Below are 27,515 nucleotides of genomic sequence, written 5' to 3'. Positions count from 1 at the left end.
TCTGGGGCCAAGGGATATGCACTCAGGCGAGCTCTGTGACCTGGAGGAGAGGCACCGGGGCCACAGCCCATTAGAGTCAGCTCTCTGTCCCCGCCACAGCCCATGCACTGCTGGGGGTAAACCATGGCGAGAGCAATCTAGAAGGGGGCCAGATCATCACCTCCCCCATCTCAAGGCTGGCGAGCCCCTGTGGTTGCCGAACACACTGGCCACGCATTTCCACCCTGGGCGTCACTAGCGTGTGTTCCTGCACAATTCCTTCCTGGGGCTCCCCACCTTTAAACTGCGAGAGTGGGGTTCTGGGGGTCCTCCTTGGGGTGGGGGGGTTGGGAATCAGAATCGCCTGGGAGAGTGTGTGAGCGGGATTCCCTATTCCTCACCCAGCGACTCTGATCCAGCCCGTCCACGGCGAGGCCGGGTGGCATGTTTTTGAAAAGCCTTGGGTGATTCTTGTGTAACCCTGAGTTGAGAAACACTGACATGATTCAAATGCCTGCTGTGGCATTACAACTCGGGAAGCTGATGGTAATATTTTCCAAGACAAAATCCACAGGGCCGTGGAGCCGGATGTGCTCAGACCCCTGGAGGCGGCCTTGTGGGGACATGGTCACTGTCTTCCAGAGCCTGGAAGACACAAGCTGGCCTCTGACACTGCCGCGGAGAGGTGGGCGCCTTCTGTTGTCCCAGGAGTTCCCCATTTGCCTGATTCCTTCCATCTTTCACTGCAGAGGAGGAACAATAAAGGCGCTGTTTCTTCGCCTCCACCCTCTGTACTTAAAAATCACTTAATTAAAATACCTATGGAGTAGGGGCGCCTGGGTGGCTCAGTGGGTTAAAGCCTCTGCCTTCGGCTCAGGTCATGATCCCAGGGTCCTGGGATCGAGCCCCACATCGGGCTCTCTGCTCAGTGGGGAGCCTGCTTCCCTCTCTCTCTCTCTGCCTGCCTCTGCCTACTTGTGATCTCTCTCTGTCAAGTAAATAAATAAAATCTTTATTTTAAAAAAAAACCTATGGAGTAAATGATACATGGTCTCAGATTCCCTTCCAAGTAATCCATGGTGGGAGCCGTGGGGGTGGACAGGTGGAGGGAGGCTGGCCACGTGGGTGGAGAATCCAAGCAAGGGGCACTCAGGGAGTCCTTCTGCTTGGACCAGGTTACCCACAAAAACAGCAACTTGCACATGGTTACCAAGCGCTGTTCTTTTACACATATATTTGACACTATAAGCAGGCAAACCACGCATTCCACTGGATCTTCACGGTTCCCGCGTTCATTGTGGTTCCGTGTTGCCCGAGGAGCTCACCGACAATGAGGTCCTCGGAAAGACCCAACAGCCATTTAAACACTCGACCGCTCCGCACAAGCTCAGCGTCCACTGAGCAGCCGCTGCCTGGGGCCTCTGATACTAGCTGCTTGAATTCAAGTACAGGTCATCCACTACTTTATCATTTATTTATTTTTAAAGACTCATTTATTTATTTGAGAGAGAGAGAGAGAGAGAGCGTGCACGAGCAGGGGGAGCAGCAGCAGGACCGGGAGAAGCGGACTCCTCGCTGAGCAGGGAGCCCCATGCGGGACTCAGTCTCACGACACTGGGATCATGATCTGGGCCAAAGGCACACACTGAACTGACTGAGCCACCCAGGCGCCCTAATTGCATCTCCAATAAGTGAATCTAAGCTGGACCATGGACTGAGTGTGGCAATCGAGGGCTGGAAAATTGACTGTAAGTTCTTCGTGAGCTGGGAAAAATCAAGGAGGCAACTGAAAACCAGCAGACATGAAGCAGGTGCCCCCAAAGTGCTTATCGAGTTAATTTGCTGATCCCCTTTCTAGACAGCACCTTTTACCTTGAAACACGATTTCCTTGGGTGCCACAGCTGCTTCCTTTACTCAGTATCTGCACTTCTCAAGCCCCTGGTGATTGTGACTCATTTTGCATTCTACACTATTAGTTCTGACAAAGTTCAAGCCAGCCAAATTTCCTGGAGTCTCCAGAGAACCCACACTCCGCTCACCAGGCTCCCTCACAGCCAGCCAGAGTGGGACAGCAGGTGCTCCTGTCTGCGCAAAACAAGGTAATTAGAATTTTGGTGTAAAACATACACACGTCATCTCTTTTTAAAGCCTTCTGTTTTAGGGGCGCCTGGGTGGCTCAGTGGGTTAAAGCCTCTGCCTTCGGCTCAGGTCATGATCCCAGAGTCCTGGAATCGAGCCCCGCATTGGGCTCTCTGCCCAGCAGGGAGGCTGCTTCCTCCTCTCTCTCTGCCTGCCTCTCCGCCTACTTGTGATCTCTGTCTGTCAAATAAATAAATAAAAAATCTTTAAAGCCTTCTGTTTTAGAGAATGCTCATGCAGGCCCAAGTCCCACAACAGTGTCTTCTGAGAGCCTTGGGCACACTCGGGCTGCTCAGCCAGGGACAAGTGTTTTTTGGGGAGTCCTTCTGAGCAATAACCCAGCAGCAGACGATGCGCCCCCAAGAGTCCCACGGGCTCCTCTTCGGAGCTACCGGGTCCCACCTGGGTAGACACCTTGGTGGAAACATCAGATCTCCCCAGTGTTAACGCGGCTTCCTGTGGGGAAGAGATTGGCTATGCAACTCAACGACTACTTTGTTCTTTTTTTTTTTTTTTAAAGATTTTATTTATTTATTTGTTAGAGTGCGAGAGAGAGCACAAGCGGGCAGAGTGGCAGGCAGAGGCAGAGGCAGAAGCAGGCTCCCCGTGGAGCAAGGAGCCCGACGTGGGACTCGATCCCAAGACACTGGGATCAGGACCTGAGCCAAAGGGAGCTGCTTGCTTAACCGACTGAGCCACCCAGGCGTCCCAACAGTTACTTTGTTCTTATTCCGAGTGCCGCGGAGGCAGGAAAGGGTCTGGGCGTCGTGTGGAGAATGTGGGTCTCGCGCTTGGGGCGGATCCCATGTGGGCGCCACCAGCCACGTCAGCACGAAACTCAGCCCATGCACAAGCGGAGGGAGGGATGGGGTGAAGCTTCTCAGGAAGTGGTATTTCAGGCCCTGGACGCCCTGCGCTGGGTGGGTCGGGACATAGGAGGTGCTCCAGGAGGTGGGGGCCTCCCCAGCAGAGGCGCCGAGAACAATGAGCTTCCCTGGAACGAGTGCACATCAGTCAGGGCTGGGGGGGGGGGGGGGGGACAGGGCAGGTGCTAAGGGTGGGCTGATGTCACAGCACGAAGGTCCATGTATAATTAGACTAATGAGTTCGGACTGAGAACCAAACCCCAGGAGAACTGACTAGAGGCTGACAGGAGCTCGAGGCGAGGCTTTGCTGGGGTTAAGGTCCAGCTGGAGGGAGCTGTGCAGAGGAAAGGGGCCTCTGGCGGGGAGGTCCGTCACAGCAAAGCGCGTGTGGGCCGGGCTTAGGGGTTTATTAGCACCTGCGAACCCAAAGATCAGGCTTCTTCACTTCACACGTGGCTTGTCTGTGAACATGCTTAAGAGTTAGCACATGGTCATGAGGAGGAAAGCCGGTGAGGGGTCGGCGCTGGGGCCCACGGTGGCGCAGACTGGTTGGGTCCAGTCTCTGCTGGCTGCATCCCCGCCCCCGCAGCCCAGCAAGACTCCTCAAGGCCCAGAGTCTTAGCCCTTTGCTCTTCCTCATGGAGGCTGGATCTCGTGGTCAGGGCCGAGGGACCCGACCCTCTGTCTCCATGTCATTAAGGAGTGTTCTGGAAAGGCGGCCCCGGTTTCAGTGTCTGCGAGACTGGAACGGGAGGCCCACCGGCGGACCCCGGTAGATAAGGAAAGGTAATTGCAGCGCGAGGCCGAGCCCTTGAGGACAAGGGAAGGGGAGTTTGCAGAAACATGTCTGTGTAACAGAGGCCTGACCGCCGCTCAGAACTGAACACCTTTCGAGGCTTGAGCTTGGGTGACCAGGAGGAAGAGCAAGTGCTGGGACGGAGGGAAGAGAAGCTAATGATCTCTGCTGGAAACCTCATCTGTTGGAGCGTCTCCATTTTGGGCGGCAGCGGGGCGGGGGATTTTATTTATTTAAGAGAGAGAGAGTGATCGAGCAAGCAGAGGCAGGGAGAGGGAGAAGCAGACTCCCCGCTGAGCAGGGAGCGTGATGTGGGGCTCGATCCCAGGACCCTGGGATCACCACCTGAGCCAAAACCAAGAGTCACCCAGGCACCCCCACTGATTATTCTTCAAAGTAGCACATTTCCTTAGCGTGAGGTGGAGTGCGGAATGGAAGGAAAAGAAGGCAAGTGCCCCATGTCTGCAGTGACATCACACCGTAAGCAGCACAGCGAATGAGCGATGATAGCGAACACAGACGTGGCCCTTGCAAACACAGCAGGGACTTGTCACAGGCACGGGAGGGGTTCCCAACCGGCCAGACCCAGGGCAACCTGAGAGTCGCATGTTCCACAAGGAAGGGAGTCGCTCATGGTTTCCAGCACCGCCCTCCACAGAGAGCCACGTGTGAGCAGCCCAGCAGGACCACCCTCCCACGGGATACAGGGACTGAGTCAGGAGCGGGACAAACCCCGACGGCACCACCAGACAGGATGCAGTGAGAACATGGCACCCTTCGTCAAAGTCCTGCCACAGTCACGTAACCACGGTAGCGTAACTGGGGTGGGACTATGAGGATACCACTGACCAACTGCTGATGGCTTTCTACAAAGTAACTGGCCCGGAACCTTCCAGAAAGTCAGAAGTCAGGAGACGGGAAATGTTCCAATTTTGAGGGAACGGGAGCGAAACAGGAACAGACTGAACAGCTCACTCCTGGCCCTTCTGTCAAAAGGACGACCTGGGGCAGCTGGAGAGAGAGGCCTGGCAGAGCTGGGGGGCCACGGAACGGCCACGTCTCACAGCTGGTTTCCTGAGTGTGACGGCTGGCTATCGGGGGAGCCTGGGGCGCGGGAGACGTACATCATGGTGTTTGGGGATGATGGGGCCTCGAGCAGGCAACTTACACTCGGATGGCTTAGGGCAAAGTTCTTTTTACTGTGATCGCAACTCTGCTGAAGTACACTCGAGACTGTTTTCAAAATTTTATTTAAAAAAAGTCATCAGTTATTTTAGTTCAACAGTTAAACATCTTTCTTGTTGTTAAAGAGAAGGGAGGGTGTTCCCGCGCCCAGCTAGCCAGACGGAAAGTCTTCGGATCCAGCAGGCCACATCACTCCGGGAGTAACACGCTCACAAGGGACGCCCTCTGCGTCAGCGGGCAAGCGGGCGGCTCGGCCGGCTGGATGCACTGACCTGCTCCGGGGCCCGCTGCTGCCAGGGTCACCGGCTGAGGGACCGCTGCAGAGCTTCATACATCACCTGGTCCTGAGAACAGGGGACAAGACAGAGAGCTTGTGAGCGTGACACGGGCTGATATGCGTCCCCCAAATGCGCACGCTGACATCCCACCCCCACGACCTCACAGTAACCGTGACTGGAGGTAAGGTGTTCAGGGAGGCCGTGAATTTGTAAGGAACCCCCCCAGGATGGGTTCTAAGCCAGCGGGACCAGTGTTTCTGCAGGAAGACGGATGAAGAACAGACAGGCCCAGGGAGGCCGTGCGAGGACATGGGGAAGTGGCCTCGGGAGAAGCCAGTCCCGCTGACACCGTGATGAGGGACGCCCAGCCCCCAGTCCCTCCACCTGCAGCTCTGTGGAGTGTGCCCAGCCTGCCACAGGACCTGGGAGGCCGACTCCCAGCTGCCCCAACATCAGTGCCCGTCTTTCTGTCACTGGTGTGGGGACCAGCATGATGGACTGTTTGCATTAGTTATGTATTAGGGTCAGGTGATGGCCCACTAACACAGCGTTTTAGTTACTGAGGCTTCTGGAAAACAGGTCAGTGTTGTTAGCCGTCCCCACTCCCAGCTCGGTCTTCCTGCAGTTTCCCTGCTGCTGCAGTCTGCTTGGTTTTCCACAGCAACTTTCAGTCACACCATCTGGTCCCCAGCACAAATTACGCAAGAATTAAAAAGACCACGGAGTAGAGCCATTTAAATGATTTCGAACAGCAACAAACGGCCTTAGCATGGCATGTGCCGACCAGCCCGGGGCCCCGTGCTAGAGGCACAGCCGCGTCCCCGACGTCCGGCAGACGCCAAGACACTCGCACGAGCGGCCCCGGTGAGATCTGTCTCGCACGTATGAGGTCTGTCCGGTGTTCAGACGGGACTTTACTACCATCAGCTTTTACCCTGGCCACAATCCTGAGTCAGGCAGAGAAAGGCAAACTCTTCTGTTTGTTCTCTCTGCGAGAAGTCAGACCCTGACGAGAGGGCGTTTCCCATTCACAAGGGAAACCCATTTCCTGGACTGTACTTAATGTTCACCTCCGGTCTGAAAGACAGATTGGAAAAAAACATCTGTGTAACTTGTTTTAGTGATTTTTAAAGTACCTGTCAAACAGTTTCAAAGGTGAACATAAAGTAGGAATTAGTGAAATGCTGAATTAACTCTGAAATAGTGTAAAACAGTCCCTCTGTACATCAGTTTCAGTGCTGAATAATCTACAGTAAAGACATTTTAGGCACCCCTACATTATAACCAGGTTAGAGCAATCCCTTTCTTTCTTTCCTTCCCTTTTTTTTTTTTTTTTAAAGATTTTATTTATTTGAAGGTGGGGGGGAATCACAAGTAGGCAGAGAGGCAGGCAGAGGGAGAAGGGGAAGCATGCTCCCTGCTGAGCAGAGAGCCCGATGGGCTCGATCCCAGGACCCTGAGATCATGACCTGAGCTGAAGGCAGAGGCTTAACCCAATGAGCCACACGGGTGCCCTGAGCAATCCCTTTCTTAGAGTAAAGTAACTTTTAAAATTATAAAATAAGATCTGTTGCAAAAATGTTAGAAAATACAGATCAGAAAAAATTAATCCTCATTTCTAGAGATAACTATTATTACTATTTTGGTCATCTGGAACTTTTAAATTACTATTTTTTTCAATATTTATTTATTTCTTTAAAAAAAGATTTTATATATTTATTTGACAAAGAGAGAGACACACACAGCAAGAGAGGGAACACAAGCAGGGAGAGTGGGAGAGGGAGAAGCTGAGCAGGGAGCCCGACATGGGGCTCCATCCCAGGACCCTGAGAACATGACCTGAGCTGAAGGCAGACGCTTAATGACTGAGCCACCCAGGCACCTGTTTAGTTTTTAATTTTTCAAAAATTTTTGTTTTTTAAGTAATCTCTACACCCAGCGTGGGGCTGGAACTCGCAGCCCAAAGATCAAGAGTCACACGCTCCACCGATTGAGCCAGCTGCGCTCCCCTCAATATTTACTTTTTTTGACTAGGTAAGACCTTCATATGGAGCAAAGTTCAAAAAGGATAAAAGACCCCAAGGGAGGCCAGTCTCTCCCCACAAACAGCTGTCACTAGTTTTGTAAGTAATTGTTTCATGAGAACCAGTGGGAGTGTGGGGCTTCACCTTGATGTCCCGCCTTATTTTTAAAAGATCAAATTAATAATCAGCTTGGTCATCTGCTTTACTTAATATTTATTCAAAATTCATACGATGCCTATTTCTCAAAGAGAAGTTATAGCTTCTTATTCGCTAAGTTTTTCAGAAATCAAATATTTAGAGATTTACGATCTCCCAAACTATGAAGACTACACTAGTACTAAGTCTCACTAGGACATCCTCAGAGTCTTTGATAATGTCTGGCATGACAGGTGCAGATGTTTTTAATAAAATCAGCCACACTGCCTCTGTCGTGTAGTTGGTCCCTTCCATGTAGCAAAAGCTACATGGAAGCCATGTTCTAACACCGACGGGATCGAGTGCCCAGGTCAATACGTGTTCTATGTGTAGCAGCCTGTCCCCTGCAGTTTTTCTGTGAGTCCAGCACAGAGCCTGGCACGCACACAGCAGGGACTCGACACACGTAAAGAGTCAGATCGTAGGTAACCCATTAAAACACAGCTGGAAACTCTGACTTGAGGAGCTGTTCTCCTGGGAGTGTCCATGGGGTGGAAATAATCTGGGAAATGAACCATCTACTTCTGCGTGTGGAGAAGAAAAAGGAAGAGCTGGGGGCAGCGGGTGTGAAAAACACTCCGCCGGTGAGCAAATGAACAGGAGGGTTGCTCTGGGGTGGTTTAACAGAGGAAGTAAAGACCAAAATCCGGCTTGTCCGTCTGAGTGAGGTTTCCTTCCTGACGTGAAACGATGCCAGAGCGAGCAGCGTGAAGAGACTGTACCGGGAAATAATAAATATCTGGGAAAGTAACCTCAAGGTCTCAACGTGGACAGCAGCTGGGGGGCCTCAGGTCTCCGGCGCGCAGGGACACCGGCACGGGGAACGACGCTGCTCTGTGATGCATGCGCGGCCGGGACGCTCGCCTCTGGATTTGGAGAAGCCGCTGGCGGAGGGTCCTGGCTTTTGTGTCAGGGATCTGTCCTCACAGATCGCAGCCTGTCAGGTCCTCTTGGGACCAAACAGGACGCAGCCACTCACTAGCAGTGAGGACGGGCAAGGATCTTCAGTGGAGCCCGAGGGCCTCGCCCTGCCCGAGTGAGAGCCGGCCGAGGATGGACAGCTGGTGAGGACAGACAGCCAGAGAGGACAGACAACCGGAGAGGAGTCTCTGCTCGATGCCGACACCACCACCCTGAACCAGTTACCAACGGTTTACTGGGCCAGGTGACACATTTCTGCATTGGGTCTCTAAGCCAAGAGTGTGCTGAGTATTTGAGAACTATGAAGGCCCACTCTGTAGACCTCGAGACAGGACTTCTGTCTTCTTAGACGTCTCATTACTCCCATGTTAATTCAAAGCAATTGCCATTTTGGTAAGTAGGTCCGAGAGGCTAAAATGTGTGTTCCTTGCACAATAAACAAAATCTAGTGATTCTATTTCAGCAGGAAGACCCCAAACCCCAATCCCACCACTACCATGTCAGTTAACCTGAGTCACCAGCATCTTATTTACAGATTTTCATTCTAGGCCTTGAAGGCATGAGCGTGACCAAACTCTGCGGCCCCTCACAGCCCAGCCTGGCCAGAGGATCTAATTTCCTAATTGGCCACACTGACTGGTTCTGGCACGGGATCCTAACCTGGGCTGGACCGACCCCAGGGTTCCCTGAGACTCTCCCGTCAGAGCCTGTGGGGAACTCTCTTGCTGGGAGGTGTCTGAGCCTCCCACCTTCCCCCAGGAAAGGAAGCAATGAGGTTCGGCAGCCAGCATGCCTAGAGCCATCTGTGCTCTCAAGATCCTTGTTAAGTGGAACAATGAACTGTTGTTGTTTTTTAAACTCAAGATGCATCATTTTATTTTATATTTGAGAGAGAGAGATCACGTGAGCACATGGGCACGAGGAGGGGAAGAGACAAAGATCGAAGCCCCAGAAGTGGGGCTTTGATCTCAGGACCCCGGGATCATGACCTGAAATGAAGGCAGATGCTTAACCCACTGAGCCACCTAGGTGTCTCCAAACAACTCTGTTTTCCCCTAAGCACTTGAGTTGGAGTTGGGTTTCTGTCCTTTACAACTAAAAGAGCCCTAATTACAAAAGCATAAAGAAGTGGCTTATCAATGAGCTGCTTAGATTCACATCCAAAAAAGTGCCACACCTTTCAACCCTGCCTGGGCCTCTAATTCCAACTGCACTGTCCTCCACCAGAAGGGCGAGGTTCTTTACCACAGTTCTCACCTGGGAAGGACCAGGAAAAAATGGAATAAGAAGGATCCGAGAGCGCCCCCCCCCCGAAAAACCCACAATATACATTGGCGTCAAATTCACCAGCAGAAGTGTGCAAAGGAGATAAAGCAAAGGTTTAATCCTTAATTGTCGTAGCTGCTTGGATGAAAACATAGCCAAATTTAGAAATCAGGTCAAGTGATTTTTGAACTTTGTATGACACATTTGTAGTCTCTGTAATAAAGTCACTCAAGCAACAAACATGGGAACTTTTCAAAATACAGCAGTTTCTAGAAAACTGATCTTTTTGGAGATAAAGAGAGTGATAAATGAGCTATCCAAGGTCAACAGATAAAAACTAACTGAATTTATATATATTAGCAACAGTTAGAAAATAAGATGTAAAAAAAATCCATAAATAACAAAAAAGTATAAACTACTTGGGAATAAATTTGATGAAAGATGGTAAGATATTTACCATGAAAACTCACATTACTGTGGATCTAAGAAGTGAAATGAATTAAAAAGTGAATAAATTTATCTAAGAGAAATTAAACAAATGGACAGATGTACAAAGTTCATGAAGTGAAAAACTTTCAAGAGCTATTCTCATAACTGATCTAGATTCAGTCCAATTCCAAATCCCAGCAGGCTTCTTGTGTAGGAATCGATAAGCTGATTATAAACTTTATATGGACATGAAAAGGGTTTAAGATATTTTTAAAAATTGAGGGGAGATAAAAGAGGACAAATTTGGAGAGCTTATACCTGATCCCACAACTTATAGATCTATGGTCATCAAGACAGTGGCAAAAAAGATACCATGGCATTAAGACAGACGTAGTCAGAGCCCAGAAACAGATCCACGCCTCTATGAACAACTGGTTTTCAGAGAGGGGGTGGTGACTCCATAGGGAAATCTTCTCAACAGAGTCACAGCAAGTAGGAGCCACATGGAAACATGGAACCATGACCCCCACCTCCCCTCCCATCAAACTAAAATATTAATTTGAGATGAATCACAAGGCTCCATGTAAAAGCTAAAAAGTATGACATGTCTAGAAAAAAGCAAAGGTGAGAATCTTTGTGAACTTGAAGTTGCCAAGATTTCTCCTGACAGGATGCACAAGCCATACACACAGGAGCCAGGCTGGCCTCCGTCTGGATTCAAGGATCCTGCTCTCCAGAAGGTGCTTTTAGATGACAGAAAGGTGAGCAGCAGATTTGGAGAGAATGTCTTCCACATGCACATCTGAATAAGCTAAGAATCTGTACAGGTTTATAGCAAGGAGAGGTACAAGTCTAGTGTTTAAGATCAAAGCACGAGGACAGGACAGCAGAACTCCAAACGGCCCACGGGCACGTGAAACTTTGCTGGCCGTCCTACCATTCGGAGATGCCCATAGAGTGCACACGGGATACCAGCTCCTATGCCGCTGGATGCTGCCGCGAAACGACTATGACACTGGGGGACTCAGCCGCTCCCCAAGGAAGGGTCTGGAGCCCTGGCCATGCCGCCCCAGCTGCACACCAGGGAGAAGTGCAAGCCAGCACCCTACTCTCACACACACATTACTCATGAAAGCCACACATACCCCAGCAGCACCAAGTGTCCCCCAACAGAGGAAACGAGAAGGAGCCATGCTATATTCTTATCCTGGAAAACGGCTCAGGTAGAAATGGACCACACATAACAGGGATGGAACCCAGAAGCCTCCACTGAGCAGAGCAGCCACCAGGGAGCTCACGCCATGGGCTTCTGTGGGGATGCAGCCCACAGACAGGTCAGACCTGCGATCGCAGGCAGTGCTGTCAGCATCGGCCACAGAGGGGCCACAAGGAACTTCGGAAGGGATGAAATGTTCTAGACACTGACGGAGATCACAGAACTGTGTGTGTGCGGGTGCTTGGGTAGCTCAGATGGTTAAGTGTCTGCCTTTGGCTCAGGTCAGGATCCTGCGGTCCTGGGATTGAGTCCCACATCAGGCTCCTTGCTCAGTGGGGAGCCTGCTTCTCCCTCTGCCTCTATCTCTCTGTCTCTCATGAATAAATAAATAATATCTTAAAAAAAAAAACCCAACTGTGTGTGTGTGCTACCGTGTGGATACATTTCTACTAAGCACAGGGAGGCTACAGGAGGAGCTGCATCCATCCACGCGTCCGCTCAGTCCTGACAAGCCCGGGACTCCAGCTGCAGATGAGGAACAATTTCAACTAAAACCATGTTTTTGATGACGAAACCTTCCGGAGGACACTAACATCACGAATCTCTTTTCCATCAAAACGAGGAGCACCAGTCTGCCAAACTATTACCGATTTTAATAAGACTGGGTTTTCTTTTTTTAATTTTCTAATTTTTTTTTTAAAGATTTTTATTTATCTATTTGACAGAGATCACAAGTAGGCAGAGACGCAGGCAGAGAGAGAGGAAGGGAAGCAGGCTCCCTGTTGAGCAGAGAGCCCGATGCGGGGCACGATCTCGGGACCCTGGGATCATGACCTGAGCCGAAGGCAGAGGCTTTAACCCACTGAGCCACCCAGGCGCCCCACAAGACTGGGTTTTACTCGAAGATGCTCAGCAGAACAGACCTGTTTCCTCTGGGACACAAAAACACCTGAGAGGTAAAGGCAGACCACTGCTTCCAGCTACAGAGGAGAACTGAGTCTGGGTACAGCAGACTCTTCTCAGGCCGAATCAGAACCACCACCAGCCCCAACCGATTAACCAGCTTCTGTGGTTAGCAGTGATAGGGTGGGAGGGCGCCTGGCTGGCTCACTCAGTACAGCTTGCGATTCTTATCTCGGGGTTGTGAATTCGAACCCCGTGCTGGGAGCAGAGATTAACTAAAAATAAAATCTTTTTTAAAAAAATAAAAGTGGTACAGCGGTCACCTCTTTAGAAGGTTCAGAGCAAATCTTGAGACACCAAACAGGGCAGCCCACCTCCCATAACTCCTTGGACTTTGACTCCAAGATTTTCAATCAGTAATTATCGTCAGAAATACTAGGCCTGGGGTAATAAATGCCTAATGATTTAAAGGGAGTTTTAGTCCACCAGGAAGCAGGTTCTCGAGGCTAAGGCGCATTACATTTCCAGAAGCCCCGAAACAAGGCAGCCAGGTGAACAAGCTTTATCACAGCGGTGCCCAAGTCAGGCGTGTCAGAGGGCTGGACGCACCCCCGCAGCTCTGTGTGGCATCGGCCGTCCTTGTTACCACCAATGGACTTCCTCTGCACGGTAAGAAGCAAACACGCGCTATCTGGCGTTGTATGTATAGAAAAGCGGGCTGTGTGTTTAACCCTTCTCTGACCTTACCGGGAGGACATCTGTACCTGCCTGAAATGTGTGGGCGAGTCCCGGGTGCCGACGAGGAAGTCTGGCTCCAGGCAGGTAAGAGTCTTGGGAAGGGTGGAGCAGGTCAGGGGACACGTGGACCAAAGAGACTAAAAATCCTCAGATGGTGGAAAGACCCACATGCGTCACCCTCTCTCTGGCTTCAGTCTTTCAAGAAACACACAAAACTAGAGTCTCAAGAATGCTCCCATAAAGACAATTATTTTCCTTGTTTCCATAAGTTCACAATCTCCTGGTCTCCATTCTAGTTTTTCTCTACACATATTAAGAGCATTTCTTACCTGTTTTGATATAGAAGATTTCACTTTCTTGAAAGCTTCTTCAAAGTGCTTCTGACTGACCTTCAGTTCACCTGGGGAGCAAATCACAGACACATCTGGGTGGGGGGCGCTAACAGCAACTGACAGGTAGATTCTCCTGAGACACTGACTTGCAAGAGGTCAAGGGAACAGGGAGGAGACAGTGATCACACTGGGTCTGTTCTGAATGACAGTCAAGACCGGGACACCCTGCTTACCAGATGTTTTGGGCCATATTTTCAATTTCATTTAATTTACACACACCTAACCATATTTAATTTTAAGTAAATGCTTAAGTTTTATATCAGTGTCCATTGTAGTGTAAATTTTTTCCCTCAGCAATCGAAACAGTTTACTTTGGGACAAATTATATAAAAAAGTACTTTGTTCATCTTTAATTAGAGAGAGTCCCTGTTTTCATTACCCTTTATTGAGAGATCACTGACATATACATGGAAGTGTAAGGTGTGTGACTATTGTGACGATTTCAGACATTGTTGTAAAGTGATCATCACAAATGTTAGCTGGAACCTACATCCCTCACACGATTGTGTGTGTGTGTGTGTGTGTGTGTGTGTGTGTGTGTGTGTGTATAACTTCTAAGATCTACTCTTTCAAGATCTATCTTTCTAAGATCTTTCTAAGATCTATCGTTCAAGTATATAATCCTTTTTGTTAATTACAGACCTCATGCAATATATCTGACCTCCGGAATGTGTTCATCTTATGGCAGGAAGTCTTATCCTCTAACCAACATCTCCCCATGCTTACCAGGTTTCAATGCAGGACACCCCAGAGAGACTATCACTCTTAAACTATCACCCTTTGAAGGCCCCTCTTTGCACTGTTTACGCCTTAATGACGATGTTTGATGAAGAAGAGCCAAAATTGTTCCTTTTTAAGATAAGACAAATAATTTAACTGGGAGTGGAAAGTAATATTCTACAGCTATTTAAGAGTGCATATGCATTAGTAGATGTTACAGCGTTATATCATAATATATATTAGATACAGAGATACTATCCCAACACTGGATCAGAAGGGGCTCTCCTTCTTTATAAGCTTGTGCCATTATGTAAGGAAGGGAAATCAAGTAACTCCATTTGGAACAAGACTTGGTTTAGAATGTTCCTGAAACAGCTTACACGATGACCATTAAAACTGAGCTAGCTGTACAAATACTAAGATACCGTATTTACCTAAAAAAAAAAAAAATTGAATAAAATGTGTAGTTAAACACGTCAAGTGGAAGGTGAATAGCATACGGATTTCGGTGAGGAAGGTATCAACACTAAGTCCCTAGAGGACAGGTAACTAGTAATGCAAACTGCAGCAGAGCACAGACGTCAGACTTTGCTGCATGATTATAAATGAACATCCAAACAGCCAACGTGTGTAGAGAGGCCCAAATATCCCAAAACACCATCAGACTCTGCTCTCAAGTGGCACACTTACACAATGTTTCTTACAAGATAGTCTAGGTTTGCGAATTTTATCTGTTACTTCCAAGAGGATTTTTTAATTTTGTTTAAAAAAAAAAACTTTTAAAATTTTTATTTATTTTTGTTTTATTTTAATTCTTAACTTTAATGCAGAATTACAAAACTCTCCATGGGTGAACTTTTTTTTTTTTTTTTAATCATGTAATATAATCTGAATGCCATGGCAACTTGTATTTTTTTTTTTTTCTAAGTCCAATGGTCTTTTTTTTTTTTTCCATCTCCAATTTTTTATTTAAATTCTAGTTAACATATAGTGTAATGTTGGTTTCAGGAGTAGCATTTAGTGATTCATCACTTACATCCTCCAAGAGGAATCTAAAATAGCTTATAATAAAAGCGATTTGGATAACTGAATCATAACAAAAACACGGGGACCTCATCATGAAGGGACGTGTGCTGACAGATCTCGGCGGCACAGATGCCGCTGGGAACTAAACCAAAGTTCACCCTGGGATTCTCAGGAGCCAAAGACAGAAGGAAGAGGGAGACAGAGAAACCCAGTGGGAATAAAAACAGACACATGGACTCTGAGTGGGGGAAGAAGAGGCTGAGAAGCCACCAGATGGGTGCCAGACACCACGTGAAGCGAAGCCTACTGGAACGGTCTTGTCAGGGACATGTCAGCTTTCACATCACAGACATGAGACAATGGTCACTTTGTGAGTCAGCAGTGCTGTGAGGTGTCCAGAGTGACAACGACAGGGAACAGAGACATTCCAGAAAGCACCGTACCTGCCTCACCTCCACCCTTCGGTCTTGTCATTTCCTGTCTCAGGGCGCAGACGGACGCTTCCCGAACCAAAGCAGAGAGATCTGCACCCCTGCAGGAGAAGACCTGCTCTCAGTTATTCTACGACAGCACAAAGAATGGAGGCTGACTGCAGTTTCCAGTCACAAATCACACAGCTCGGGAACAGAATGACCACTAGGGTCAGCAGGAGAAGACCTTTTCAATTTTACTTCAAATATTTCTAGCTTTTAGAAGAAGGGTAATTATGATGGAAACGATGCAAGGAATCATAAACATTGCTGTACTAACACCTATAGATACTGAAGTTAACGTAAAAAGTCTACATGAATTGCCCAGTTGATAGAAAGTTACACATTCATCATAAAATCTCCATCCACGGGGCCTGTGCTGCCAGTGTGCTGCCCGTCACATGCGACTTACTGCCTAGAGTAAGCTTACACAAGAGTCATTTATGGCACCTACTTCAAAAGAGGGAAGCACAAAGGCTAGCAAGTCTTTAATGTCCTGACTCAAGTCCGAGCTGAGTGGACCTGTCATAAATGAATTAAAGCAGGACAACTAACAAGCCTCTAATTACTTTGTGCAACACTATGCTGACTCAGCACAGTTCCTGAGTTCAACGAGCAACACTGCTCACTGGCATTTCACTACATCACATCTTCAACAGAATCCTGCAGCTCTTTGGGAGAGAGTTTGGACCTGGGGATAAAAACCTCATTTCTAGACATTAAAACTTACTTCATGTATATAATGTTGCCCATCCATACAACGTAAAACATTAAATGCCCATAGAGCTTAAATTATTAGCTAAATGCAATGTTTCTGTGGTTAGGTATCCAATGTTACCCCTGACCCCTTTGTAAACCTGCGCCTTCCTCTGAGAATCCAGAAGGTGTGGCCCAGGGTAAGTTCTGCCATTAAACTGCCTCTGTGTTTTAGCTCTTCAAGCTGTACACTACTCACATAAGCCATCCCCCCTGCAGAATAGTTCCTGTAGTTGTACAAGTTTGATCCCAATCGAAGTGGGGGGAGGAACTCACTGTCCTTAGAGGGAGGGAGGGGCTTCTGCTGACCACCACCACCTGTGACTCCAAGTGTGTCCCGTCATCAAGACAATCCTTGCCTTCACGCCTGAGCCAAGATAGCTGGACAGAGAAGAGGGTCATGGCCCCGATGCTCATACGTGAAGAAACGAGATAAAATGATGCATCCTGACCACACTCCCTGAGAAGAGGTTTCCAGTGTAATCCTCTTTACAAGAAATGAAGGTCTTTGACTAGAATGGACATAACCAGATGCCAATATGGTCCCCTGTCGGTCTGGCTGTTGGGATGTAAGTTGACACTGTGGAGTAACTGAGTCCTGAATGTCTCCAACATGAAAACATTGTCTCGGGGCATCTGGGAGGCACAGCTGGCTGAGCACTGGACTCTCGGTTTCAGCTCAGGTGACAGTCTCAGAGTTGTGGGATCGAGCCCATGTCAGGCTCTGCACTAAGTGTGGAGTCTGCTTGAGATTCTCTCTCTCTCTGCCCTTCCCCCCCCATCACATGCTCTTTCTTTCTCTCACTGAAATAAATTAATTAAAAAAGAGAGAGATAAAGAAAGAAAACATCACCTTACTCGCTTGGCTTTGGAAAGCACATTATTTGGCTCTGACCTAGAGGAATATCATGAGCACCAAGTATATCAAGGACAACCAAGCAGTAAGGCTTTCAAAGCCAGAGGGGTAGACGTCTCCCTGTTAGTGAAATGATTTCGTTTTCTTCTCTGTGTACCCAAAGTGGGACAGTTAACAACCTTACTGAACGTAAAGAAAATAACAAAAACCATGACCACACAAACACACGTGCTGCAGGCAGAAACGCCTGGTTTCCGGCTATCACTATGGGCTGTGCAGGTTAGCAGGTGTGCCGTGAAAATGCGTTCTGAGCCATGGAGAACAAAACGCTCACAGATGACCCTCTTCAGGGCTGAAGCAGGAACACTGAAATGTCTGCTCAGGTCTTCTGGAAGAAGGGACGGACAACTGGCAAAGGCAGCCACAGCAGTCAGGGAAGCTGGGAAGCAAGAGTTGACGTGGGAGCACATGCGCCCCAGCGCCGGAGCTCCTCAGAGCCTCAAGACGGGTAGTCCCTTCTATCAGAAGGGAGAGCCAGGCCCGAGCCAGCCACTAACCACCTTGGGCACTCGACAGGACACCAAGCTCAACCCTCCCCACAGGACTGCTGTCCCCCATCCTGCCCACAAGATCGAGAGATCAGGACTTGAGATTGAGGTACTCACGAGTAGCAATCACAGCGCAGGTCAGCAGCGAGGGCTTCCAAACTCACGTCTGCACCCAGGGGCGGTCTGGTGCCATTCTAAGAGAGAAAAATCAGTTTTCATGGAGACTTTAAAGATCTGGGCTTTTTCACAGAACAGGTTCTTCATGAAGAGTAATAACCGCTTGACTAAATGAATTATCTTTGACCTCTAGACCAGTATTGTGAGATTTCTATAAATTTCCAATTTTGAGGGGTGCCTCGGTGGCTCGGTGGGTTAAGCCTCTGCCTTCAGCTTGGGGCGTGATCCCAGGGTCCTGGGATCAAGCCCCACATCAGGCTCTCTGCTCAGTGGGGAGCCTGCTTCCCCCTCTCTCCCTGCCTCTCTGCCTACTTGTGATCTCCGTCAAATAAATAAATAAATAAAATCTTTTTTAAAAATTCCAATTTTGAGAAACAAGGTTAAGAAGCAGACTCCAATATTCAGAAAGCTAAAGGCAAATGACTGACTGATCTTGTGGAGCTGAGAATCTGTGCAGTTGCAGCAAGAACAGAAACCACCACTTCAACCTTTCTAAAGGGAAGAAACACTTCCTCTGGACAATTAAATAAGGCAAGTACTTCGGTGCAAGGCTGGCAGGTGAGATGGGAAGAACCGTGAACTTGACCAGGGGAGGATGCCACACACCCTCTGGGCTCCGTGTGCTCCTAGCCCTTGTCTGCAACTTGATCCAGGCCTTGGTGCCACCTCTCCAATGGCTCATACACCAACAGATGCCAGAAAGGACAGACATCAGGACATGCTCGGAATTCCAGCAACATATAGGCATTTGCTTATGCTACAGATGTGATGACATTTTAGTGACTTAAAATCATGACCAAGATAAATGGCAGGTCTGTGAGTTTTTGCTTTATTATTCTTTTTTATAATGTACACATATATTGCATACACTCCTTCCTTTGTAATAAGTATCACTTTAGGAAACAGCTGAAGAAACACACAGAAAGTGAGTGAGGCTCTTAAACCTCAAGGTTAGGTATTGTGCATCAGCATGGAGGGTGCCGCGAGCTGGACCGGACAGCCAGGCGCCACAAGCAGACACACAGCGTCCTCTCTCTTCCTCCCGGCTGTGCATACTTAACAGCTTCATAAACTCGGCGTCGGCTATGACTTGATAAAACGCAAATGTTCATCCGACACGTAGTCAAGAAACAGTTACGGTTCCCACTCAATCCACATTGACCTGGGAAGGCATCATGAGGAATAAACTCTGTGGGACCTCAGGCAAACAATCATGGTGCTCTTTTCTTTTTTCCCTCCCAAGTGTGTAAAACTAGATGGCCAGACTGCATGGACCCTTATAAGGTATAAAGTTTCCATTTAGTCAGTTAACCCTGGCGCGCAGGGAGGGGAGAGGTTTGGGGGGCTCGGGGGTGGCAGGAAGGAAGGAGCATAGCTTCTGAGGCTCTGGTGACGATCTCTCTTCTCTTATTGCAGTAAAATTTGCTTAACAAAACTTATTAATTTAACCATTTTTAACTGTACAGTTTAGTAGCATTAAGTACATTCACAGTGTTGTACAACCGTTCATGTCTAGAGCTTCTTCCACCTTCCCCAAATGAAATGCTAGACGCAGAGCCACTGGCCTGCCCACTCCCACCACCTCCAGCCCTGGCAACTAACGCTCTATGACCATAACTGGTAACGTTCTCTTCCTTCATCTGGAGGTTTTGTTTATAGAAACTCATGCAGCTGCGTATTTAATGACATCTCCACTTCTCTGTATGCGCATTGTACTTCAGTAAAAAGTCTAAGAAGAAGAAATAACATTGGGCCAGAAATGAGGAATTCTGACTTCTAAAATTCAAATCTACAACTACATGGACTTTGGGAAGTTCCTAGAACTTTATACTTTATTTTGGTAATAAAACACAGTAAGTATCTATTTCAAAAACTACAAGAGGAAGGAAAGTTTCCAAATTCATTCTGTGAGGCCAGCGTGATCCTGATACCAAAACCAGATAAAGATACCACAAAGAAAGAGAACAATAGGCCAATATCTCTGAGGAACATGGATGCAAAAATTTTCAACAAAGTATGAGCAAACTGAATCCAATAGTACATTAAAAAAGACATTCGCCACCATCAAGTGGGATTTATTCCTGGGATATAAGGGTGATCCAATATTTGCCAATCAATCACTGTGATACATCACATCAACACGAGAAAGGATAAAAACCATATGATCCTTTCAATAGACGCAGGGAAGGCATTTGACAAGCCCAACATCCATTCATGGTAAAAACCCTCAACAAAGTAGGTTTAGAGGGAACATACCTCAACATAATAAAGGCCATATATGAAAAACCCATGGCTAATATCATCCTAAATGGGGAAAAACTGACCTCTGTGGTCAGGAACAAGACAAGGATGTTCAATTTTACTCTTTTATTCAACATATTATTGTAAGTCCCAGCTGCAGCAATCAGAAAACAGAAAGGTATAAAAGGCTTCTAAATTGGAAAGAAGAAGCAAAACTCACTATTTGCGATGACATGACATTCTATGTAGAAAACCCTAACGACTCCACCAAAAAACTGCTAGAACTGATAAATGAATTCAGTAAAATCATAGGATACAAAAATCGATGTACAGAAATCTGTTGCATTTCTATACACCAATAATGAAGCAGCAGAAAGAGAAATTAAGAAAACAATCCCATTTATAATTGTACCAAAAAACAGTGAACTACCTAGGAATAAATCTAACCAAAGAGTTAAAAGACCGATACTCTGAAAAACCACTCATATAAGAAATTGAAGATGGGGATGCCTGGGTGGCTCAGTTATTAAGTGTCTGACTTCAGCTCAGGTCATGATCCCGGGGTCCTGGGATCAAGCCCCATGTCGGGCTCCCTACTCAGCAGGGAGCCTGCTTCTCCCTCTCCCACTCCCCATGCTTGTGTTCCTTCTTTGGCTGTCTCTGTCAAATAAATAGATAAAAATCTAAAAAAAAAAAAAGTTAAAGATGACACAAAAAAATGGAGACACTCCATTCTCATGGATTGGGAGAACAAATATTGTTAAAATGTCTCTACAACCCAAAGCAATCTACACATATATTGCAATCCCTATCAAAATACCAACAGCATTTTTCACAGAACTAGGCCAAACAATCCTAAAATTTGTGTGGAATCACAAAAGACCCCAAAAAGTGAAGCAATCTTGGAAAAGCAAAGCTGGAGGCATCACGATTCTGGACTTCATGTTTTATCACAGAACTGTAGTGATCTAGACAGTATGGTATGGGCACAAAAACAGACACAGAGATAGTGCAACAGAACAGAAAACCCAGGGATGGACCCACAACTCTATGGTCAACTAATCTTCGACAAAGCAGGAAAGAACATCCGATGGGGAAAAGACAATCTCTTCAGTCAATGGTGCTGGGAAAACTGGGCAGCTACATGCGGAAGAATGAGTCTAGACCACTCTCCTATACCATACACACACACACAAAAAGACTCAAAGTGGATTCAAGACCTAATTGTGAGACCTGAAACCATAAAACTGCTAGAAGAGAACATAGGCAGTAATGTCTCTGATATCAGCCACAGCAATGTTTTGGGTTTTTTTTTAAATTTTTTTTTTTTAAGATTTTATTTATTTATTCGACAGACAGAGATCACAAGTAGGCAGAGAGGAAGGCAGAGAGAGAGAAGGAAGCAGGCTCCCTGCTGAGCAGAGAGCCCGATGTGGGGCTCGATCCCAGGACCCTGAGATCATGACCTGAGCCGAAGGCAGAGGCTTTAACCCACTGAGCCACCCAGGCGCTCCCCCACAGCAATGTTCTTCTAGATAGGTCTCCAGAGGCAAGGAAAATACAAGCAAAATAAATTACTAGGGCTTCATCAAAATAAAAAGCTTCTGCAGAGAAAGGAAATGATCAACCAAAGTACCTGTTTTGTTCACATTCAAAGTACCTGTTTTGTTCAGCTACTTGTTGATCAAGGCAAACTACTAAATGGCATAAGGTATTTGCTTATGACATATCTGATAAAGGGTTAGTATCCAAACTATACAAAGAACTGATACAACTGAACACCCAAAAACCAAATAATCAAATTAAAAAATGGGCAGAAGAGATGAACAGACATTTCTCCAAAGATGACATGCAAATGGCCCACACATGAAAAGATGCTCAACATCACCCATCATCAGCGAAATACAAACCAAAACCATGATGAGATGCCACCTCACACCTGTCAGATGGTTAAAATGAGTAACACAAGAAAAAACAGGTGTTGGTGAAGATGTGGAGAAAGGAGGACTGCTGGTGGGAATGCAAACTGGTGCACCCATTCCGGAAAACGTATGGAGTCTCCTCAAAAAATTAAAAATATAACTACCCTATGACCCCAAACAGAAAAATACTAATTCAAAGGGATACACGCACGCTGATGTGTACCGCAGCATTATCTACAACAGCCAAGATGGGAGCAGCCGAAGTGTCCATCAACAGATGAGTGGATAAAGAGGAGGTGGTATAAATGCATGCACACACAATGGAATATTACTCAGCCATAAAAATAATGGAATCTTGCCATTTGCACTGACATGGATGGAACTAGAGGGTATAATGCTGAGCAAAATAAGTCAGAAAAAGACAATTATCATGATTTCACTCACATGTGGAATTTTTTTTTAAAGACTTTATTTATTTATTTGACAGAGAGATCACAAGTAGGCAGAGAGGCAGAGCAGAGAGAGAGGGGGAAGCAAGCTCCCTGCTGAGCAGAGAGCCTGATGTGGGGCTCGATCCCAGGACCCTGAGATCATGACCTGAGCCGAAGGCAGAGGCTTAACCCAATGAACCACCCAGGCACCCCTCACATGTGGAATTTAAGAAACAAATGAGTAAAGGGGGAAAAAAAGAAACAGATTTTTAAAAAAGATTTTATTTATTAGCGAGAGAGAGAAAGCGTAGAGGCAGAGGGAACAGCAGACTCCCTACTAAGCAGGGAGCCCACTTGGGGCTGACCCCAGGACCCCAAGATCATGACCCAAGCCAAAAGCAGACACCCGACTGAGCGACCCAGGTGCCCCGAAACCAACTCTTAACTAGAGACCACACTGACGGTTACTAGAGGTAAGTGTATTTATCATGATGAGCTGGGTGATGTATGGAAGTGCTGAGTCACTACACTGTACACCCAAAACAAATATTACACTATATAGTAACTCACTGGAATTAAAATAATTTAAAAAACCAGTATCTGATCTCCAGATAAGCATATAATTTTGTGCTACATTTGGGGTGGGGAAGCAGCGAAGGTAGGTGTGTAACAGTGATTTATTGTGATGGAGAGCAGGAATGCTGGGGCTTTCCAGGCTCCCCCAAAGCAGGAAGGCCTGATGGAAAGGGCTTGCTGAGTCCCTCCAGCATCACTAGAAGCAAGATGCGGGGTAGGGGAGAGGCTGCCTCATCAGGCACAAGCCCTCATTAGATTCCTAAACATTTGTAAGAAACCACCAGCATTACCTTCAGTCCCACAGCACACAGATGCCCCCCCACCATACTCCACATGCCGTCTGTCCTGTTTTAATTGAAGGTTCAATCTAAGAATAAATTCATGGAGGACTGTTAAAGGATAACTCTTTTGGACTTCTCAACATCTGAATTCAACTGCTGGGTCAAGATGGACTCTTGCAATGGCTCGGGTACCCGCAGAGTGCATTTCTCTGACCTTTCACAAAGTTGTTTTCAATGAATGGCTTTGAGTTAGGTCTTCAGCTAACAGGAAGAGAAGCTTCTTCTCATGAAGAGAAGCAGTGTCACAGGGACACTGCTGAAAACACTGTCCGTCAAAATTCAGCATTCTGTTTATGAGGGACAAGAGGAGAACTTGTCCTCACATCTGCACACTGTGGGCAGCTATCAGCTTTCTAGATATAGGACAACTTTTCAGTGAAATCTTTTGTGATAGCTCACTATTTCAGAAAAATAATTCTTAGAATTTGGATTTCAGAAATTTTCTATTTCTTAGGAAATTTATTTTTCTTATAAATATAAGTAAGCCCTGGGGCGCCTGGGTGGCTCAGTGGGTTAAACCTCTGCCTTCGGCTCAGGTCATGATCTCAGGGTCCTGGGATCGAGCCCCGCATCAGGCTGTCTGCTCAGCAGGGAGCCTGCTTCCTCCTCTCTCTCTGCTTGCTTCTCTGCCTACTTGTGACCTCTGTCTGTCAAATAAATAAATGAAATCTTTAAAAAGAAAAAAAAAAATACGTAAGCCCTTATATACTGTCACGTGAAAGAAAGTAATCTGCTGCCTTTTGTTGACAGTGTGGGGTGTGGTCTACATGGGACACCTCCAAATGTACCAACACTACTTTCCAACTAATAGAAATAAGGGCTGAGGAATCTTTGGATCATTAAAATCTTAATTATTCTTGAGGCGCAGGCGGCTCAGTTGGTTAAGCATCTGCCCTCAGCTCAGGTCATGATCTCAGGGTCCCTTGATAGAGCCCCGCTTTGGGCTCCCTGCTCAGCGGGGAGCCTGCTTCTCCCTCTCCCTCTGCCTGCTGCTCCGCCTGCTTGAGCTCACTCTCTGACAAATACATAACTAAAATCCCTTAAAAAAAAAAAAAAAAAAGTGTCCTTAAAAACAAAGGTTCCCAAGCCAAATAAAGAGAATGGGACTCCTATTTTAACTGGCGTGCAGAAGCCTCCAAAATACTTCAAAATTCCAAAACAGCTATCCTCAAAGACCTGTGCCAAAGGTTAATGGAAACTGAAAAGGAGAGTCAGCTAATACAAAGGATTGTACGATGTCACTATTCTGCTTGGCACTCCTCCTTCCAGCACTCCTCCTTCCAGCACTCCTCAGCGTCAACCCCTTTTCACTCAGAGGTCACTATCAAACAGGCTTCTTTTCAAACAAGGCCACCCACAGCCACAGCCACAGCCATCCTCCTGGGGCAGCTTTCAATCCTTGGTCAAAAGTCAAATTCAAGGTCACAGCTAAAAAATTTCCTAAGCTCAGGGAGGATCCTGGAAGGCTTCTACACTTGAGTTCTGTGCTAAGATTAATGGGTTGATAAGAAGGCAGAAAACATGAGAGGCCACAGACCCGACTTTGAAAGACTATGGAACAAAAGCCAACAAGACCTGCCAAAGTAGTGCCTGCACACACACCCTGTCATCGCCCCTCCCGACCCCGCCAAGAGAGAGGGCTCCCACCTGGCAGTCCTAGAGCTGGCAAGGCTCCCAGGGATGGCCCAGTGGCTGTGACCACTGGTCTCATTGGGACCTCACTGTGTGACTGTGACCTCACTCCAGAAACAGCCAGGAAACCAGAATTTAAATTAATGGAAAACCTTATCAAAGTCTGGGGGATACAAGAGCCACACCTCTGCCTTAAGCTGTATGGAGCCTGCAGACGGGATCCTGGGGAAACAGAACAGCCACCCGAGGTGAACACTCCCATGAGAGTCCGCCCTCCCAGACCTCTGTCTGCGTCATCCAGCAGAAAGAGATAAAACTTTTGCACCCTCTCTGGTGACGTCACTTAAGTCCAAGGGGTGGTTCAATATTGCCAGAAATATTTACTGTTTGTCCGGCTACAAACAAACTACAAAGTGACAAAATATTTAAAAAGATTGTTTCAGTACTTGGTCAAACCGGAAGCTGATACTCAGAGCCTGATAGGAACGTTTTTTTTCGGCCCTCTCCTCTAAGCTAAGCTAAGCCAATGTCACCAGACGGAAGGAAAGGCCTTCTGTAGGGTTTGTGGAAGGATTCCTAAAACTCTTAAAAAATATAAAAACTAACCCAAATATTTGGAGCTTTTACCCCCTCCAGTTCACATGATCTAGGATAATCTTTGGTGACTAAAAGCTACTTCCAGCTTGTTGGTTTAATTAAAACAGCCACGTCTTTGGAGTTATTAACACTAAATATAATGAAACTTCTTTTCCACTCGGGCTTACTAATCAAGTAAGTTCCTGTTACCTATTACAAAATCGGTTGCCCCCAAAACTAACTTGAAATGACTTTGTGTCCAAAGTCAGTGAAATTTTCCTAAGTCATCAAAGCACAACTGTTAAGAACAAATGATTTAAATAGATGTAAATGGGAAGAATCTCTGGGTGAAATTTTCAGCAAATAGTTCCCAAAGATCTTCTGGTTACCCAAAACCTTAAAGTTTTATTAAAGTTAAATGATGAGTTCAGTGAAATTCACTGTCTAGATCATCCACAAATGAAATACTGAAACATTATTAATACCAGGTTCATCTACATTTGGTTTCCTTTGCGGAGTAGCAAAAGATATTTGGATCTGTTAGAAAACATGTTTTGTGTCACCCAAAAGTTTACTGTGAGAAAACATGCATTTCTAGAAAATATGAACAGTATTCGTAAATTTGCCAAGGCACAGAACGAACAGTCCACAATTGCTTACTTCTTAATTTTCATTACAAATTGAGGTTTTTAAGAGTTGAAAAGAATTTCACGGGTGATTAAGGTGAGTAAGATCGAATACATTTATGGGTTAAAAAAGCTTTAGTACCAACATTGTACTTAGGTAGAACTAAACCTTAATTTTCTCTCATCTGCAGAAGGACGAGTTTCCTTGGATTACTGGCCTGCTTTTTTTTTTTTTTTAAAGGTTTTATTTATTTATTTGACAGAGAGAGATCACAAGTAGGCAGAGAGGCAGGCAGAGATGGGGGTGGGGGGAAGCAGGCTCCCTGCTGAGCAGAGAGCCCAATGTGGGGCTCAATCCCAGGACCCTGAGATCATGACCTGAGCCGAAGGCAGAGGCTTAACCCACTGAGCCACCCAGGCGACCTGGTTTGCTCTTAAATAAGAAATTATAGGGGCACCGGGTGGCTCAGTCGGTTGAGCGTCTGACTCTTGATTTTGGCTCAGGTCCTGATCTCAGGGTTGGAAGACTGAGTCCCACGTCAGGCTCTATGCTAATCATGGAATCCAACTGGGATTCTGTCTCCCTCTCCCTCTGCCCCTCCCCCCTCAAAAAAATGGGGGGAAATTACATAAGGATTTAATTTTCGATATTTGCCTGAGAGGTATTTAAGTGTCACCATGTTTAAGAAGGTAGCCAGAGGTTTCACAATGGTTACCTTGTGAACACCCTGTGATGCTACTCAACCAAGTGTTTTAAACCTTTGATACTTTTGACAAACTCGCCAATTTCAAATCTTAAATGAAGTCTTTTTAACTTAGAGCTAGTTCTGAAATTGACTGAAGGGCCCCTAGCACATCTCCAAAGATTTCTTCTCTCCTTATGAAGAGGGAGATGTCAAATGATGGCTTACTTGCTATGTCGTCGTGGCAGGGGAGCCCTGTGGGGTACCAGCCTTGTTTATGGCGTACTGTGTGGGTATGTAACTCTCGCAGAAATGACATGAGACTCCTGGAATCTGGTACGTCCAGTATAATGTTACCACAGTCTTCCCAGTTGTCATTTGAAAATTCTGTTACAGAAACAACCAAATCTCCTGTCAATCCCATCATAATGGACTCTAATTGATCTTTAATAATGGAGGTTTTTTTAAGTTGTCTGTCATTTACAGAGGTATTGTGTTAGTTGGATGCTTTTGCAATAATGTTCCTGCCAAAGTGTGTAACCTTCAAGGAGTTTCATGGAAAACCCTCGGGCAAATACAGGTTTCCAGTAACTTCATAAAAATGAA

At 46.7% G+C, this 27,515-nt stretch overlaps 1 protein-coding gene across 4 annotated transcripts in view; it reads right to left on the bottom strand.

The window, feature by feature from the left end:
• Positions 1-5,015: 5,015 nt before the first annotated feature.
• The window catches only part of LOC111150811 (nuclear VCP-like), a 99,251-nt gene continuing 76,751 nt past the window's right edge, over positions 5,016-27,515 (bottom strand). For 3 of the 4 annotated variants that reach the window (XM_022508422.1, XM_022508423.1, XM_022508425.1), the window contains 4 exons: positions 17,822-17,898; positions 15,518-15,606; positions 13,266-13,336; positions 5,016-5,310 (listed from right to left, as the gene is read on the bottom strand). In XM_022508422.1, the coding sequence (XP_022364130.1) occupies positions 5,266-5,310; positions 13,266-13,336; positions 15,518-15,606; positions 17,822-17,898 (282 nt within the window). In that variant the 3' untranslated portion in view covers positions 5,016-5,265. Of the gene's footprint in view, positions 5,311-13,265; positions 13,337-15,517; positions 15,621-17,821; positions 17,899-27,515 lie in introns of those variants that run through there. The other variant, XM_022508424.1, reaches the window with a different exon arrangement.

This window comes from Enhydra lutris, unplaced genomic scaffold (assembly GCF_002288905.1).
Source record: "Enhydra lutris kenyoni isolate GAN:26980312 unplaced genomic scaffold, ASM228890v2 scaffoldscaffold24, whole genome shotgun sequence".
NCBI lineage: Eukaryota > Metazoa > Chordata > Mammalia > Carnivora > Mustelidae > Enhydra > Enhydra lutris.
The sequence above is the reverse complement of the archived record's forward strand: the minus strand, read 5'-3'. Positions and strand labels throughout refer to the sequence as shown.